The following is an 18,002-nucleotide window of genomic DNA, read 5'->3' as shown; positions in this document are numbered from 1 at the left end:
AAAAAAACACATCTTGAATGGCTTGTTCGTTTTGTAATCAACTTGTTCACATCTTTAGCTTAAATTGGATGAATACAAATGATAAGTAAATGTACAGCTTGGAAAGCTTGAGGTTTGACCTGGGTCGGTTTGGAAAAAGGTTTGGTCTGTGAAATCTTAAATCCTCCAACAATTTGAAAGCAACAAAATCATTCATCAGATCCAGACAGATGTATTATTACAATGCACACTTGATTTTAAAGTCCCCCTGTGGTGAAAATCAAGCTTTTAAATGTTGTTTTTGTGTCTATGTGGTGTTTTTAATATGCTTTAAGGCAAACCATGTGCAAATTCATAAGTCGACACCATTGCTGAGTATTTTCTCCTTAAAACTGCAGTGAACCAAAGACAGTCTCAAAAACACGCTTTGAAATCGCTGGTGTTTCTGACGTCACAAACTACCTTGTAACCAATCAGATCAACGTGTGATCGTCAACCAGTGGATCTCTGAGCTGAGTGAGTGAGTGAGTGGAGGCGGGGCTCATTTGCATATTCAAAGAACCACGAATACTAAATGAGGCAAGGGTGTCGAGTTACATTCAAGATATTTTAAGGCATGAATCCTTAAACTCATCTTTGATCACCAAAATGACATTTAAAAAACATTTTTGACTACAGGGGGACTTTAATAGAAGGTTTCATTTTATGATAACTTTACATATATCTTATCTTTCATTCGAAAGTGAAACAGGAATGGTATAGCGCAACAAAATTAAATCCTTATAAAGTTAAGTTTCAATTACCTTATTATAAAACAGACAGTGTTGTTTTTGCTTGGCGATACAAGCTAAAGAAGAACAGCAGTGAGCCGGTGTGCATGAAGACTCACCCTCTGAATCGAGCGCATGGATCTTCAGCTCCAGTGGAGAATCCTCCAGGTGAAGCTCTCGCGTGGTGGACTCGATCTGGATCTCACTGATCACATCCACTATAGCATCACAGCGCAGCACCTGTCCTGTCACTGAACACAGATCAACAGGAGAACTGAGCCTCAGCCATTCTACACATGAGGACAATCACCCTGAAACTACAGTCGCTAATAATATGGTCAAACAACAGAAATATGTAATAGGGAAACAAACTCTTATTTAGGCACTATAAATGATATCAGCTCATTTCCATTCAGAGTAACCCGATCGGAGGAGTTTTTGTTTGTTGTTTTGGTCTCTGTTTGTACTTTTTTAATATATAGAGACTACTTTGATTATGGTGCACTTATTGTTTGCACTCCACTCGGGCGGGAGAGGCGAACGCGTGCGGCTGCCAGGACCCTTTACCTGGACCATCCCGTCTTAATACTCCCTTTCCTTCACGCGCCCCAGCACAGCGAGGACACCAGATTCCCCATTTATCTGGACACTTTATTGAACATTTAATGGTTTTTTTTATGTTAATAAACCCTCTCAAGGCCTGACGCCACACCCACTGCATCTGTCGTTTGCTCCTCCCGCCACAAATTACATTAATTACAAGATTATAAGGTAAAACATTTCAAAATGCACCTGCAGATTATTTTTCCAGTCATGAATTTTGTCATTGAGGATTTCTATAAAATATTGTGCAAAAATCTCATCTCGTCTCGTTCTCATGAGATAAGCGTCTCGTTTATTTGTTAACCAATTATGGTTGAAAGTTCCGTCGTTACCAACATTTCAATTATTTGGCTTTTCCCAAAACCATAGTCCCAATGCAAACAGCAAGGCAAACTAATGGCTGGAACTACAGCTCTCAGGCTGTGCTTAGAAGAATAGTTTCTTGTTCAATAACATGAGGACTTAAATAGGTCATGCTCTTGGGCACAATAATCCAGCTAACATTCAGTACACTCTATATCTCTCATTATATTTAAATATTATATATATATATATATATATATATATATATATATATATACACATACATACATACATATATATATATATATATATATATATATATATATATATATATACATATACACACACACACACATTAATTTGGTGAGGTGTGACCATGTTACTACAGTTATCAGGAGACAGTCGTGACTTGTTGGTTACTTTATCCAATGATGCGTCGTATATGAGAGTTAATCAGTAAGTTACACTAGGCCACGTTTCCAATACCCTTCAAATTGCGCAAATTGAAATTGCGAATTGAATACGCACTATGAAAACACGTCAATTTGGCAAAAACTCAGGTCACCTGACGTAGAAGGCGCGGTGTGTTGGACAGAAGACGAGACAGAGTTCTTTATTAAACTCATAAAAGACAAAAGAATTACGGGAAAACTGGATTCTAAACAACAAAGAAATGCCACAATTTATCAAGAGCTTAAAGCAGATCTGAGCCTCAAATGAGCCGCTCACAGTATAAGGGGCTTTCCTTGCCATTAATGCTTGGATAACACGCCTACGTCTCCTTCCATTATAATAATGGCTAGTGCGGTGGCTGAGATAGATATATATATATATATATATATATATATATAGCCTGTGGGCTGGGTTAGGATTGGGATCCTTTAGTTCACTCTCTTTCCCTGACTCTTTACTTTCATGTTTAATTACATCACTAATTTGGGGGTGGAGTAGGTATTTAGTAAACCACTTAATGTGATTGAAGCAGGCTTATACAGGTGCTGGTCATAAAATTAGAATATCATCAAAAAGTTGATTTATTTCAAGAATTCAACTTAACAGGTGAAATTAATATATTATATAGACTCATTACATGCAAACTGAGATATTTCAAGCCTTTATTTGTTATAATTTTGATGATTATGGCTTACAGCTTATGAAAACCACAAAATCAAAATCCCAGAAAATTAGAATATTACATGAAATCACACAGTAATTACACAATAATATCATGGTTATTGTACCAGGTTTTGGTTCTTTTGGCAGTGTGGGCAGGTGCAAATCCTGCTCCAAAATGAAGTCAGCATGAAGTGCTCTGAACATGTCCTGGTAGACGGCTGCGTTGACTGGATTGAATAAAGCACAGTGGACCAAAGTCCTCTTTTCTGATGAGAGCAAATTTTGCATCTCATTTGGAAACCAAGGTCCCAGAGTCTGGAGGAAGAATGGGGAGGCACACAATCCAAGATGCTTGAAGTCCAGTGTGAAGTTTCCACAGTCAGTGTTGGTTTGGGGAGCCGTGTCATCGGCTGGTGATGGTCCACTGTGTTTTCTGAGGTCCAAGGTCAACACAGCCGTATACCAGGAAGTTTTAGAGCTCTTCATGCTTCCTGCTGCTGACCAACTTTATGGAGATGCAGATTTCATTTTCCAACAGGACTTGGCACCTGCACACAGTGCCAAAGCTACCAGTACCTGGTTTAAGGACCATGGTATCCCTGTTCTAAATTGGCCAGAAAACTCGCCTGACCTTAACCGTATAGCAAATCTATGGGGTATTGTGAAGAAGAAGATGCAATACGCCAGACCCAACAATGCAGAAGAGCTGAAGGCCACTATCAGAGCAACCTGGGCTCTCATAACACCTGAGCAGTGCCACAGACTGATCGACTCCATGCCACGCCGCATTTCTGCAGTAATTCAGGCAAAAGGAGCCCCAACTAAGTATTGAGTGCTGTACATGCTCATACGTTTCATGTTCATACTTTTCAGTTGGCCAGCATTTCTAAAACTCCTTTTTTTGTATTGGTCTTAAGTAATATTCTAATTTTCTGAGATTTTGATTTCGTGGTTTCATAAGCTGTAAGCCATAATCATCAAAATTATAACAAATAAAGGCTTGAAATATCTCAGTTTGCATGTAATGAGTCTATATAATATATTAGTTTCACCTGTTAAGTTGAATTCTTGAAATAAATCAACTTTTTGAAGATATTCTAATTTTATGACCAGCACCTGTATATAGACACCTGGGGTCCTTAGACTGGAACCGTGTCAATTTACTGCTGGCTCTGGTGTGGTGAACCAGTGATTCAAGGGCTGTGTTTGAGTGTTCAGTGAGCGGATGAGCCGACGCTGACTGAGCTACGGTGCAACATTGTTTCCCTGTGAGACCGTGAATGGGCGAGCGAACTATGGCAAAGTAATGCCAAACGACTTCCGTGTTTAACAAGTGTCGACTGGATACCACGATTGCAGTGGGATGTTTACATCCAATTTAGTGCTTTCTATTTCACTGTTAATGCTACGACAGACCTGTACAGCTACACCTGAGTTGCTGGCTGCTGTTCTCCATATTGTGTAATTTGATTGTGTGGTGCTGCTTATACATTTCTTTTGCTGTTTTCCTCTAGCCTTTTGGCAATATGTTATTGTATGTGAGTGCATGAATTGTATGTCACAGGCTAGAGTGGGTTTATTTACTGTAAAGTGGGTTTTGGTTCTTCTTTTTTTTTTTTTTTTTTTTTTAAGACATTTGCAGTGCTGTGTAGTGTGAACCTTAATGTCTTTTAACCATACTTATTAGTGCTGTGAGTTTGCGGTGTGTAGACGTTGAGCTCTAGTGTGTACTACTTATAAGGCTCTGTGCCTCTGTCCACTGGTGGTAGTGAGAACTTAGCCTTCTCTTAGTGCTTTCTCAAACCACTCTACTGGCTCCCATGCTGATCTGTTGACTTCTAGTTATATTTATTTTGTTTGATTTATTTATTTTTGTTTACATTTAGGCCAACCAACACCTTCAACTATTTATTAATAAAGATTGTATTTTTATACTTTTCTACAAACCTGTGTTTGTACCTTTTATTGGGGCAGAGTTCTCCTTGCTCTGACACTAAATACCAGCTAAACTCAAGGGGTGGCGTAGTCAGTTGTACAATTAGGGGGCGCCACTTCTATCTATATATATCTATACCAACATAATTTTCCATGATTTTTGGGATGATTTATTGCGAGAGGAAAAAAATGATGTTTTAATCGCATAACATTGGTTAATGGAAACACCATCATTTCGCAATAGTTTTTTATCGACATTTAGAAAATATCGCAAAAGTTTTGCTCAAACCTGTGATGGAAAAGCACCTCTGAAGGAGTTGCTCACAAATGATCCAGTTCTAATGATCCAATAGCAGTGGATGATTATCAATAATTAATTATTCTAATTTGCGTCACACAAAGTTACACTGCCCGGACTGTTTGGATTTAAATAGACAAGAGCTTATCATTATTGCGGTGTTCATTATGTTTCTGGCATGTTTGGCAACAGTTCTTCTAACCCTAATTGAAGGAGTGTGTCGCTTTTCATTTCTTAAACCCCATGTAGGAAACACATCATGGCCATATTCCAGGATGACAATGTCAAGATTCATCAGGCTCAGGTTGAGAACGAATGATTGTGAGGAGCATGAAGAATAATTTTCACATATGAATCAGCTCCCCATCGAGTCCAGACCCAAAACGTTGTGATGTTATTATTGCCATCAAGAGGAACATACATTTTTGGTCAAAAACTTGTGTTTTGGACAATGCAGGAGTGCGGCACTCTGAGTCCAGACCTTAAATTCAGTGAAAATCTTTACAGAGGATCCAATTCATGTGTGAAAGTGATTCTTCATGCTCCCTCCAATCAATTAGTGTTAGACGAACTGTTGCTAAACGTATAACATGGTAGAAACAATCACAGCAATAATGATCCAATCCTTGACTCTTAAGCATTTGCCTATTCATTCCAAACAGTGACTTTTTTGGCTGGTCAGTGTATATCATCATTTTAGATGGCTTGTAATACAGCACCCAGGTCATTTGGACTACTTTTATACATTTACGGTGCTTATACGCATCTTTTCTGAAGCTCAAAAGCTCCAGTCTCAGTTCACTGTAATTGTGTGAGAGAGATGAGTTAATAACTGATATAAGAGTGCATAGCACATTGTGTGTTAGTTTGTAATCTTATGATTGATAATTACAAGGAATGACACAGCTACAGCAACAATAAGAACGGCAGTGTGTGTGACTCACAGACGTCTTCAGCGAGGATGATGCTGGTGTGGCGGGAGGGCTGGGTGGAGCGGGCCTGCAGGACGGCCCTCTGAGAGCACTGACGCTCGTCCACCTCCACCGCCTCCACGCTGGCCACCTCCGGCCGGTTGGAGGACCTGAGGACACAACACACATTAACACCGGCATAATACACCACCTCCGGCCGGTTGGAGGACCTGAGGACACCACACACATTAACACCGGCATAATACACCACCTCCGGCCGGTTGGAGGACCTGAGGACACAACACACATTAACACAGGCATAATACACCACCTCCGGCCGGTTGGAGGACCTGGGGACACAACACACATTAACACAGGCATAATACACCACCTCCGGCCGGTTGGAGGACCTGAGGACACAACACACATTAACACCGGCATAATACACCACCTCCGGCCGGTTGGAGGACCTGAGGACACAACACACATTAACACAGGCATAATACACCACCTCCGGCCGGTTGGAGGACCTGAGGACACAACACACATTAACACAGGCATAATACACCACCTCCGGCCGGTTGGAGGACCTGAGGACACAACACACATTAACACCGGCATAATACACCACCTCCGGCCGGTTGGAGGACCTGAGGACACCACACACATTAACACCGGCATATTGTCATGCATTTTGACAGGATGTAACACACATTTCACCGGTAACACTTTACAATAAGGTTACATGTTTACTACATTGTTTCAATTACAATGAAAATACTTCTTCAGCATTTCTTATCTTAGCTAATTTCAACATTTAGCAATACATTATTAAAATCAAAAGTTGTATCTGTTAATATTATGTAATGGACCTGAGCTAACAAGAACTGAATGAACAGTTGTAATTTTATTAACTAACAATAATTAATACTGTAACAACAAATATATTGTTCATTGTGAGACAATGTTAGTTAATGCATTAGCTAAACTTATCTAATGAGACGTGATAATACTTTATTTGTCCCTTTTAAGGGAAATTTGTTTTGGGCAATACAAATGAAGCTGCATAACAAGATAGCCACACCAATAACAATCACACAGTCATGTCATTCGCACTAGAGTTTAACAGTCTTGTAGCCTAAGGAATAAAAGATTTTGTATAGCGGTTGCATCTAAACCTTGAGGTAGAGAAATGTCGACCGGATGGAAGTGGTTCGAATTCTGCATGAAAGGGTCCAGAGTCATTTTCCTCGCCTGTTTGAAAATGATTTTGTTGAATATAAACTAAAGAGGAGGTAAAACCTCATTGACCTTATTGGAAAGTGTCGCCATTTTACCAGTAGTTGAGTTTCCCTAGCAAGCAAAGTGCAACGTACAATCTGATATTAATAATAAACAAAACTTAGAAATATTTAAAGAACTGATACAAATGAGTGAGTGAGATAGCTGTGCATAAAAAAAGAGTGCAATAATGTTAAAATAAAATGCAACTCTTAGTATTTAGCATGTGACATTTATCACATTGATTTAAAATATTTTCTTATCTACAAAGTACACAAATTGAAAAATTGAGATTTGAGCAACTATAAGAAACACATCACAACAGCACCACGTGCTGGAGCTTTCTGCATTCATTACAGTCACAGTACATTTATTGTTATAGTTCCTCTTTTTAAAAAAAAGAGAGTCTAATATATGGTCTATTGTTCTTTATCATTTGACATATCAAAAACATGTCTGATGTCACAACCGGGCAAGGTATTCAATAGTGTTACACTAGAAATGCAGCAGTATTTCTTTATTACTTTACAAATGCTATATTTAATGAACTTACCAGCGATAACATCCTTCAGTTGCTTCCAGTGTAAAATTGATTTTTGTGCTTCTGGCAAGAGGTAATAAAACTTTAGGTATGTTGAGTTTGGCAGCGTTGGTGAAGCTGCAGATGAGCGCAGATGTGAGGATCACGAGCACCGCGCGAGCACGAGCGTTCACCATCATCACAGCTCTTCTGTTCACACAGATAATTCAAGTTATATGAGACTATTCGTAGTGAGATGCCGAGTGAGTGTGTGCCGGTTTCTCCAGTAGCCTCCCGCCACATGCCTTACACACACACCCCTGAACTAATGTGACAGCAGTGATGGTGTGCAGTCAGTGTGTCTGTCTCATCCTACAGCACGCGCTCCACTTCACACACTTCACGGCGCGCGAGCTGCACAGTCACTGCTGTTACTTTCATTATTGCTTCTCTCTAAACTCAGCGGTTCAGGTGTTCAAATTAGAACAAAAAACGCGAATATCAAAAATATAAGTCAGTAAAATAGGCAAAAACTTTACCGAAGCATGCAACAAATTATACTGTTTGAATACCCATAGTCGCATGGAAATACCCGCCGCAGGTTATACTATCGAAGTGGAGTGATGCATGCTGGGACTTGATCTTCCGTCATTCTGAAACAGTGACGAGTTTCCTTAAAGGCACAGTGTAGTGATGCTTTCATTCTGCCGGTGTGAAGTGGCTTTACAGCAGTTTGAGTAGCTAATTAGAAATGTTAAAGAACGGGGCACAACTCTCCTGCTTCATTTCATTCACTTTTGACATTGCATAATATGTTTATATAATAAGGTGTATAGTGTACCTTTTTTCTGGGTAGATTTTATAGATTTTATGTAATTTTGGTTGGGTAATGTAAGTGTATTTCCTGACGTAACATGTTTTATTCAGCACCTCTAAAGATGATTAATAAAGCAATCTTGAACTAACCACATGATTATTACAGAATTCCCCTAATATGCATATGTTCATATAGAATGCCAACAGAATTGTGGTATTTGTTTTTCTTTCTTTCTTTCTTTCTTTCTTTCTTTCTTTCTTTCTTTCTTTCTTTCTTTCTTTCTTTCTTTCTTTCTTTCTTTCTTTCTTTCTTTCACGGGTCAAAATGACCCGAAGTCCAAAAATTATACTTACTTTCTTTTAAATGAATTTTATTTCATTTTGATAATATTTTTTCTATTTTTCTTTTTCTATTTCCCATAGAATTACTAGATTTGATCAATAAACAATAAATAAATAGTAATTTAAGCACTTTCCTCACCATTTCATACATAACCCATATAATTCACCTCAAAATATCTTACATTGGGTGTCTTTGCCGACCTCTTGTGGAAATAAAATAATCTATCATAATATATCATGATATTTCATGACTCTTGCCACTAGATGGCCTTATAGCTCTATATGGAGCAGATGAGCTGTTCCACTGGGTCCTGAAGTCAGTTTATCTTCAGTATGCTTTCAGATACAGATACACATGCAGACATTATGAAATATATTTTTTGGTAATTCTTTAGCATTTTTAGGTTTTTCTATGTGAACTGACGCATTGCTCGCATTCCATTCATTCCTAAGGGGGTCAAATTGACCCGTGAGGGAAGGATTTGTTACTTTTTAAAAATTTCAACCACAAAACTCTTCGAATCCATAAAAAAAAAAAATTGGTGTGTATTTGTGGTTCAAGTGCGACAAAAGTCCTAGGGTCTTGGACCCCTCTGATGAACACTCAAATTTAATTTTTATTTTAAAAATGAGTTTCATGTAAAAATGACCCGAGGGAAGGATGAGAAACAGTGTGGACAATACATTATTATCTCAATAAGTGTATGGCTGTCAAAGCAGTCCTTGATACAGAGTTTGAGTGTTAACTTTAGAAACGAGACGTCACTGGCTTTCATTCTTTCCTGGATGTCTCGATGTTTGTGTGTGAAAGAGCTGAGATGTGTCTGTTCATCTCCTCAAGTCTGTCCTTCATCATCTGATTCTTCTGCTCCTCTTCCTCTCTCAGTGCAGTGATCATAGATTCTTCTTCATCTCTGAGGAACTGATGAAGCCTCTGAAGGCGTCTGATCAGCTTGAGTCTGAATCACATCACATTCAGTTCAATCCGCTCTGCATTAACACACAACAGATGACAGCAGCATGATATCCAAGTGATTAACTGTGTGTTGTGAAAAAGAAGTGTGCTAGTTGTACTGAATGCACATAATGCAAACCGTAAATGTATATATAAAAAAAAGCTGCATTACTGAAATTAAAGGCAACTTAAGTGTACTTGAAGAGAGAACTCTTTCATGTTTCTTAATAGACTTTTAAAAAGTACACTTTGTAATAACGTCAAATTAAGAATTTTACCTTAAAGTACATTTTAAATCATTATATTTAATAAATATGTTGTTGTGCTTTAAAGAAGTACACTTATTTTGATGTGTTGGCCAGCATGTTAAGTACTTGATTATAATTTGTATCATTTAATTAAACACTGTGGTGGCCTTAATTTTTTATTATCTTGTAATTTTAAGTGCAGCAAATTACCTATTAAACTCTCAAATTTTCATAAACAAGCTCTAGAATCCTGGAAGATTGCTTTCAAACATAATTTCTCCCCATACACGTATATTATTTGGAATAATGAAGATGTACTGTGTGGTAACAAATAACTTTTTTTCAAAGAATGGGTGGATCAAAATATTATTTTTGTTTCTGATTTGTTCAGTGCTCAAGGAGACCTTCTTTCTTATTCTGAGTTTATGTCCATGAAAGGTGCTGTGATTTCTGTACGAGATTTTAATAAGGTGACTAAAAGTATTTCTGTCAGTGTAAGAACTTTGTTTAAAGTGCATTTAAGATACTACTGTTTAAACAACTATATTCCTACACTTGCAATCAATGGTGTTAATGTATTAGATAAAAAGTGCAACAATTTCTTTATTAGAAATGCTCTTTCTTCAACTCCAAGAACCCTTCCTAAAGCACGATCTAAATGGAGTATCTGTTATCCAAACTCTGATTTGAATAACTTATGGGCATTTTCTCACAAACTTTTTATCCCTAATAAAATTAAAGAACTCCATTTCAAAATTGTTCATAGATATTACCCTTGTAATTTATTTTTGAGCAGGTTTTCTGAGAATGTATCTTCTTTATGGTCCTTTTGCAATATTGAAGAAGAATCTATCCTACATTTATTTTATCAGTGCCCATTTTCTAAGTCTTTCTGGTCAGATGTTACCTTGTTAGTTTTTTGCTGTTGTAACAAATTGGTACAAATGTCAGAATCTATCATTTTTTTGTCAGATTTTCATTCTAACGATGTTAATCTTAATTATACGGTTTTATTACTTTGTCTTCTAAGTTTCATCTTCACAAAGCCAGAACCATTCATTGTAATCCTGATTTTAGAATATTCTCCTCTGATATAAAATCCCTTTTTTCTTCCTTTAAGAAAATGTCAAAACCTTTAAACTCAAAGGTTTCTAAAACAAATAATATCCTTGAGTCTGTTGTAAAGAACCTTTAATGTGTTATATTGACAAACTGTAATATTGTATTGATTTGTGTAGCCTATCTTTTTTGATGTCTGTATACCCCCCTTGTTTTATTATTATTATTATTTTTCTCTTCTCACTGTTAATGTATCTTTAAATGTGCAAAAAAAAAAAAAGGAGTATCATTTAAAGTTAATACATTTTAAATGTACTAAACTGCAACATCATTACAAATATGTAATTACATTACAATAAATTTTTTTTTCTATTTTTCTTTTTCTATGTAGCTTAGAATTACTAGATTTGATCAATAAACACTAAATAAATAGTAATTTAAGCACTTTCCTCACAATTTCATGCATAACCCATATAATTCAGCTCAAAATATCTTACATTGGGTGTCTTTGCCGACCTCTTGTGGAAATCGAAATCTATTTAGGACGGATAGTATGCGAATTGGGACACACTGCAGGACACATGCTTATTCTCTCTCTCTCTCTCTGGCCCCTGCACTCGCAGTGTTGTCATCTCTACAGTCCCCTTTTCCTTTTATAATTTAATAAACTTTACTTTTGATTGGCAGACGTTGGTCTTTGTGTAATTTATGTTGCTTCCCTAGAGCCAGGGTTGTAACATAATGGGGGCTCGTCCAATTTTGTTGGTAAAACGCATTTGTTTTTGTTTTTTTTGATACTTTGGGACTGTATTTTTTTTCCCCTTCCCTTTAACTGAGATCTTTTGGTGAGTATGGTTGTTTGAGCATTTTTTAATAATTGCATGAGTTTCCCTGGTTAGGTAGGCTGAGAGTTCCAGCTGGGTTGAATATTCAATCCTTCCATCGGATCACTCGTTTGTTATTTTTCCTTTTTTATTATCAAAGTTATTCTGGGTGGAAACTTGTTCTTTTCCGGGGGTAAGCATATTACAACTGTGTGACCATAACTTCAGGGACAGCTAGCACCTTATCACCAGCTAAATCATTCCCTAGAATAAAGGACACACCATCTATAGGAATCTGGGGAAAAAAGTGCCACAACAACTTCCCCAGAGAATAAATCCGATTGGAGATTAATGCTACTGTAAAGGCATATTCAAAAAACCTCCACCAAAGCCTTTGACCAATTACCTCTGAACCTTGAGCTGAATTTTCACTGAAGGACAAGACATCATGTAAAATTACAGATTGAAAAGCTCCTGTATCTCTGCAGATCTGGATAGCTTGCTTTTGTTCAGCGTCAGAAGACAGATACACAAAACCATCCATCAAAAATGATGATAAGCCAGCTAACTCGCCTTTCTTGCATGGGTGTTTGGCTCGAGGTCATGGTGCAAAGGACCCTAGGTTGATTTTACTCCGAACCGTCCCTTTAAAGCAGAATAGGCTCCCTGAGCTTTACCCACCAAAACACTTTGTAAAAGCAAAGTCCAAACAGTTCTAGGCCACTTTCATGTGGTTGCCACATGCTCAAAATAAGAAAAATCTCTCTCAATGTGTTTCTCAGAAAAAGGAGGCACTAATCTAATCTGTCTACCCACATCAACTGGAGGAACATCTCCTCTAGGAGTTACAGTGGCAGATTTTAATTCCAACTCTTTAAGAAACTGTTCATGTTCAAGATGCATTTGCTTTTCTCTTAATAGTCTATTAACCTCTAGCTGTTTCTCCTGTAAAGCTATATCCTTGAGCCTAAGGTCAATTCCAGCTTAAGGAACAGTCATGGATTGTAGGGAAACCTGTTTAACTTTCAAAACACCATTGTCAATCAAAGCACTAATGATTTCCTTCACACTATCCTTCAGTCGCTTCTCACTACTTGTGACGGGAATATCATAATGAGAGGACAACTGCAAGAGTTGATCCTTGGTGAAAAACTCAAGCAACTCTTCTGAAGGTTCCTTTAAGAAGTCCTCTAAAGAAGCCATTACTAAACTCAACACCAACTTCTCTAATGTACTGACACTTCCTACACAAAATTGCAGCCGACACAAGTCCACTGCAGCACACAGCTACAAAAAATAACAATAAGCAGCAACAAACAAAAGCTTTAAACACAGAAGTAGAACTAGAGTAGTCAACATTTGAAGTGGAACAAAAAAAGTTCATCAAAGTTGTCCTAAGACAAGAACGGGTATTGTTCAAAATTCATGTATATCTTTGATGAAAGGTTTTCTCTCTCTAGGTCGTCCTCAGACGAGCCTTCCATCGTTGCCTTCAGTCATCCCGATTCTCCATGCATCTGGCCAGTTCGTTGGTGCTCTGGGCTCCTGCATCCCTCTTGAGTATGTCCACGTATGTTAGCGTGGGACGTCCTCTTGACCGATGGCCATGTGTTGGTTCCCATAGCACCAGCTTGCTGGCTGGCAGCTCTCGATGCCTTCGGCAATGTCCTGCAAGTCTCATTCTCCTCACAACAATCTTGTTGCTCACTCTTGGTACTCCCTCATACAGGATTTTGTTGGTTACATGCGCACTCTTGCTGATGTTAAGCACTGCACGCAGCATCCTGGTGTAGCACCCATCCAGGGACTTCTCTAGGGTTGGATTCAGGGTCCAGCATTCACTGCCATAGAGGAGAACGGACTCTACCGTCGCGTAGAAGAAGCTGAGTTTGATTTGGCGGGAGAGGTTGGAGTTCCATACACTGTTCATGCCGTTCAGGGCCCTCCATGCAAGTGCCTTCTTCACTTTTAGATTTTGCTTAGTTGAGCTGACCCATGCGCCCAGGTATTTGAAGTCCTCAACTTCTTTCAGCACAGTGTCTTCTGCTGTTATCAGAGGTTGATGCTCTGGTGGAACGTTGTAGGTCATGACCTCAGTTTTCTTTGCATTTACCCTAAGGCCAACCTTGGTGCACTCTAGCTCTACCCTGTGTAGTAGTTCCTGTGCTTGTTCCATGTTGTCGGAGAGCAAACTGATGTCATCCGCATAGTCAAGGTCTGTCAGGACTACTGCCGGGTGTCGACTTGACTTCCTTGGTGTTAGCGTGAAGCCAAGTTCCTGCTCTCGCCCACTGATTGCCTTCTTGAGTGCATAATCAAGGACTATGATGAAGAGGAAGGGGGCTAGTGTATCCCCTTGCATAACTCCAGCCAGGATGTCAAACTCCTCGCTGTTGCCATCTGGGGTCACCACCCTGGCCCTTGTTCCTGAGTACATGGACTCTATTGCCCGGAGGTGGTTCGGAGGAATTCTGTATGCCTTCAGGATCTTCACCATCGTGCCTCGGTGAATCGAGTCAAATGCCTTTTTGAAGTCTATGAAACATAGGACTGCAGTCAGGTTGTCCTTCCTCACCTCCTCTATCAATCTCCTGAGTGCCAGGATCTGGGCTGTAGCAGTTCGCCCTTCTCGAAAGCCGTTCTGATTTACTCTCAAGTGAGGGTCGATTGCTTGCCGGACCCTGTTTAGAATCATGCGGTTGTAGATTTTCGCAATGATACAGGTCAGGCTGATGCCTCGGTAGTTGTCTGGCTTCGAGAGGTCTCCGGATTTGGGCACTGGCACGATGTTTGATAGAGACCACATATCAGGCAGCCGATTGTGCAGCAGAGCAAGGTTGCAGAACTCTAGAATGATGTCATCAAGATCACAGTACTTCAGCACCTCTGGGGGTATGCCATCCGGACCAGCACTTTTTCCCACTCTTAAGGCCCTTTCACACTGGATGCGTAACGAAAAAGCGAAACGAAAAAGCGAATAGTTCGTGTGTGAATAGTTCGCGTCAAAACCATTCACATCAGCCGCGACGCGAATTTGCGACGTCTGTGACGTTCAGAGAGCTTCAACATTCCAAAACTTTCGCGCCGACAGCTGAGAAAACATGGACACTTCATCATCATCATCCAGTGAAGACGAGCTTTTCATTTTCTTTAAAAGACAGAAAATAAGGTTTTGGGTGCAACCAATCTTAAGAACAGAGTCTGAAGGGGAGTATGCTTATGTGCAGTTTTTTGCGTCTTCACACAGTGCGTTCTGTAATGTCACTACACATTACATGTAACACACGAAGCGAGCGAGTGTGTGTGTGCGCGAGTGAGTGAGCGAGTGTGTGCGTGAGTGAGTGTATGTGTGTGTGTAACAAGTTAAAATCATTCGACTAGAAACTGTAGATATCACACAAAGAATGTATAGTATACTAAAAGCAGCATAGTCTCACTACATTTTGTTACATGTTCAAAGTAAACACGGTCTCTGTCTCTATCTTTGACGAAATAGTGTTAGCTTTCTATCCCAAATGTAGTTTAGCCTGCTAGCCTACACAGCACAGGACTATACAACGACTAAAACTATCACACAACACACTCACAGTCGTGATAACCGTGTTGATTGGCAATGCTACGCCAGACGTTGCCTTTCAAATCGTTGTCCTTGTAGTATATGATTGGCTGAAGCCTATTCTGTCGCCGCAAAAGTAAAAAAAAAATCGACATCGAAGCGAATAAAATAAAAGTCGTTTTTTCGCCGCAGCACATTCGCGTTCGGTGTGGAAGCACTCATTACACAAACAGCTGATCGAAAAATAAAACCATCGCGCGAATTATTCGTGCGTCAAAATCGCGTCCAGTGTGAAAGGGCCTTTACTGTGGCTTTTGCCCTGATGAGCTCATCGAGTGTGAAGGGACCATCGTTGATGTTCAGGTTTGGGATGTCTGATGGTATTTCCTCTTCCTCAGCTGCGTCTGCTGTTTCTCCCAGCAGCCTTTTGAAGTGGCTTGACCAGGTCGTCACCCTCTCCTCCGGGCTATGTCCCTTCACCTGTCCCTCCTTGGTCCTCTTCCGCCCCGTCATTTCATTGATGACCCTCCAGGCCTCCCCATACTGCTGTTCCCCTTGCGCCGCCTGCACCCTCCGCACTCTTTCCATCAGTTCTTCCCCTTTGATGGTATCATAGGTTCTGAAAAGAAACTGTTTGGCTTCGATCAGCTCGCTGCGCCTCTTCGCAGGTAGTTCCCGCTCAAAGTTGAGGCGGGCTTCCTCCACCATCCCACGTGCTGCTATGACCTCTGGGTGTTTTGATCGCAGGGAGGTTCTGACTTTCTCCATCTTAGGCATGCACAGTCTGGTCGCCTCCTTGTTCACAGTGACGAATCTCCTGTATTCACCGCTTGCCTCCGCTCCCCTGTCCAGCTGCTGGAATCGTCTCCTCACCTCCTCAGTGTATCTGGTTAGAAGGCCAGGGTCACTTGAGAAAGCTTTCCAGTTATACCGGATTTTGGGACTTGGTTTGGGGACCCTGAGGCTCAGGCGAACTCTCATTGAGACCACGCGGTGATCTGAGCCCACAGAACTAAAAGTGCTGTATGGCTCAGCATTCATGATGGAGTTCCTCCACTTCTTCCTCACTAGGATGTAATCTAGCTGCCGTAGCGTTCCTGAGGCTCGGTCCCGGAAGGTCCACCTCTTTCCTGTTCTCTTCCGGGAAGATGGTATTTGCCGCCAGTAACTCATGCTCCGTGAGGAAGGCAGTGAGGTAGGTGCCGTTGCGGTTGGTAGAGTTGTGGTAGGGGAAGGGTACGTCCTCTGGTCCAAGCCTCGCATTGAAGTCCCCAAGGATTGCCAGGAAGTTGTGCGTTGGGACGCCGCGGACCGCTCTTTCAAGGTCCTCAAAGAACTTCTCCACCTCGTCAGATGGCGCCACGTTGGTGGGTGAGTACGCGACTATGACTGTTGTTACTGGGTTACCCGAGAACTCTGCGCACATAATCCTGTCGGTGTGGTGGTAAACCCGACGTAGAGCCTTACGTGCCCGTGGGCCCAGCATTAACCCTACACCGCCTGTTGCGGCTTGGGCATCGTTCCTCCACGCTGATGCGGAAATGAATGTGCATCTCTCCACTCTGCGGTACAGTATCGGGTCATCAGTGTGCACTCTCCTATGTTCTTGAACCCCCAGGATCTCCACTCCCCGTTCCTCTGCACAATGTGCAAGTTCTATCAACCTCGCTTCTTCTCTCGCTGTGCATGCGTTGAAGGTTCCCATAACAACTGGTCTCCGACAGCGCATGAGTGCGTTGGACGGGGTGATGTGGTCGGACAGGACCCTCCCTGGGACAATCCCAGGGTTTAAGGTCCCGTTGTCATGGTGTCCTCCAGGAGGAGGACCAGCACCACCATCCGCTGCGATGTTCCTACGGACTCCCGCCGCTGGAAGTATAGGATTTGGGATATCTTTGTGCTCCATGGTTGGCTTTACTATGCTGATAGCGGACTGTGGGGTGCAACTCCTCGCAGTCCCGATTTATTTCAGAGTGACCTTCTCTTAGACAGGTTGCCATCCAAGGCTATGAGCCCCATCTACCCATGCTATTTGACCCCTAGCTGGGACAGTGGTTGACAGACGCCAGGACGTGTCCACACGCCGGTGGGCCTGCACGTCGTGCCTCTGGGGCCCACTGCTGCTCCGAGATCCCCTACAGATTAGCCTGGGACCTCGCGGAACCCAGTATCCGTGTGTGGCCACGTGGAGGCACTGCAGGAGTCTTGGTGGTGGAGAGGCTGTGTACCGGCAGGAGGAGGCTTACGCACTCGGCTCCTCTTTTCACCTCCACTAGGGGGGCTAGCCGGTGGCAGTAGCTGAAAGTAGAGAGTAGCAAGCACGAGCAACATGCAACAAACAACCTGCAACATGCACTAACTACAAATACTTCTACGCACTACTGCACATGACGCATCACACGCACCCTGTGCAAGTGCACACACACACAAAGGTGAAAAGGTTTTGATCCACTTCAAATGTTGACTACTGTAGAAACCCAACAGAC

General features: G+C 41.0%; 1 protein-coding gene across 1 annotated transcript in view; it reads right to left on the bottom strand.

Moving 5' to 3' along the window:
• nup210 (nucleoporin 210) overlaps window positions 1-8,338 on the bottom strand; it is a 47,928-nt gene extending 39,590 nt beyond the window's left edge. Inside the window, exons 1-3 of the mRNA XM_084429140.1 lie at window positions 7,750-8,338; window positions 5,949-6,085; window positions 869-1,000 (exon numbers count right to left, since the gene is read on the bottom strand). Coding sequence (XP_084285266.1) covers window positions 869-1,000; window positions 5,949-6,085; window positions 7,750-7,916 — 436 coding nt within the window. The 5' untranslated portion in view covers window positions 7,917-8,338. The remainder of the gene's footprint in view (window positions 1-868; window positions 1,001-5,948; window positions 6,086-7,749) is intronic.
• Between the last annotated feature and the right edge of the window lie 9,664 nt (window positions 8,339-18,002).

Source organism: Rutilus rutilus, assembly GCF_951802725.1.
Source record: "Rutilus rutilus genome assembly, chromosome: 13".
Taxonomy (NCBI): Eukaryota; Metazoa; Chordata; class Actinopteri; order Cypriniformes; family Leuciscidae; genus Rutilus; species Rutilus rutilus.
The sequence above is the reverse complement of the archived record's forward strand: the minus strand, read 5'-3'. Positions and strand labels throughout refer to the sequence as shown.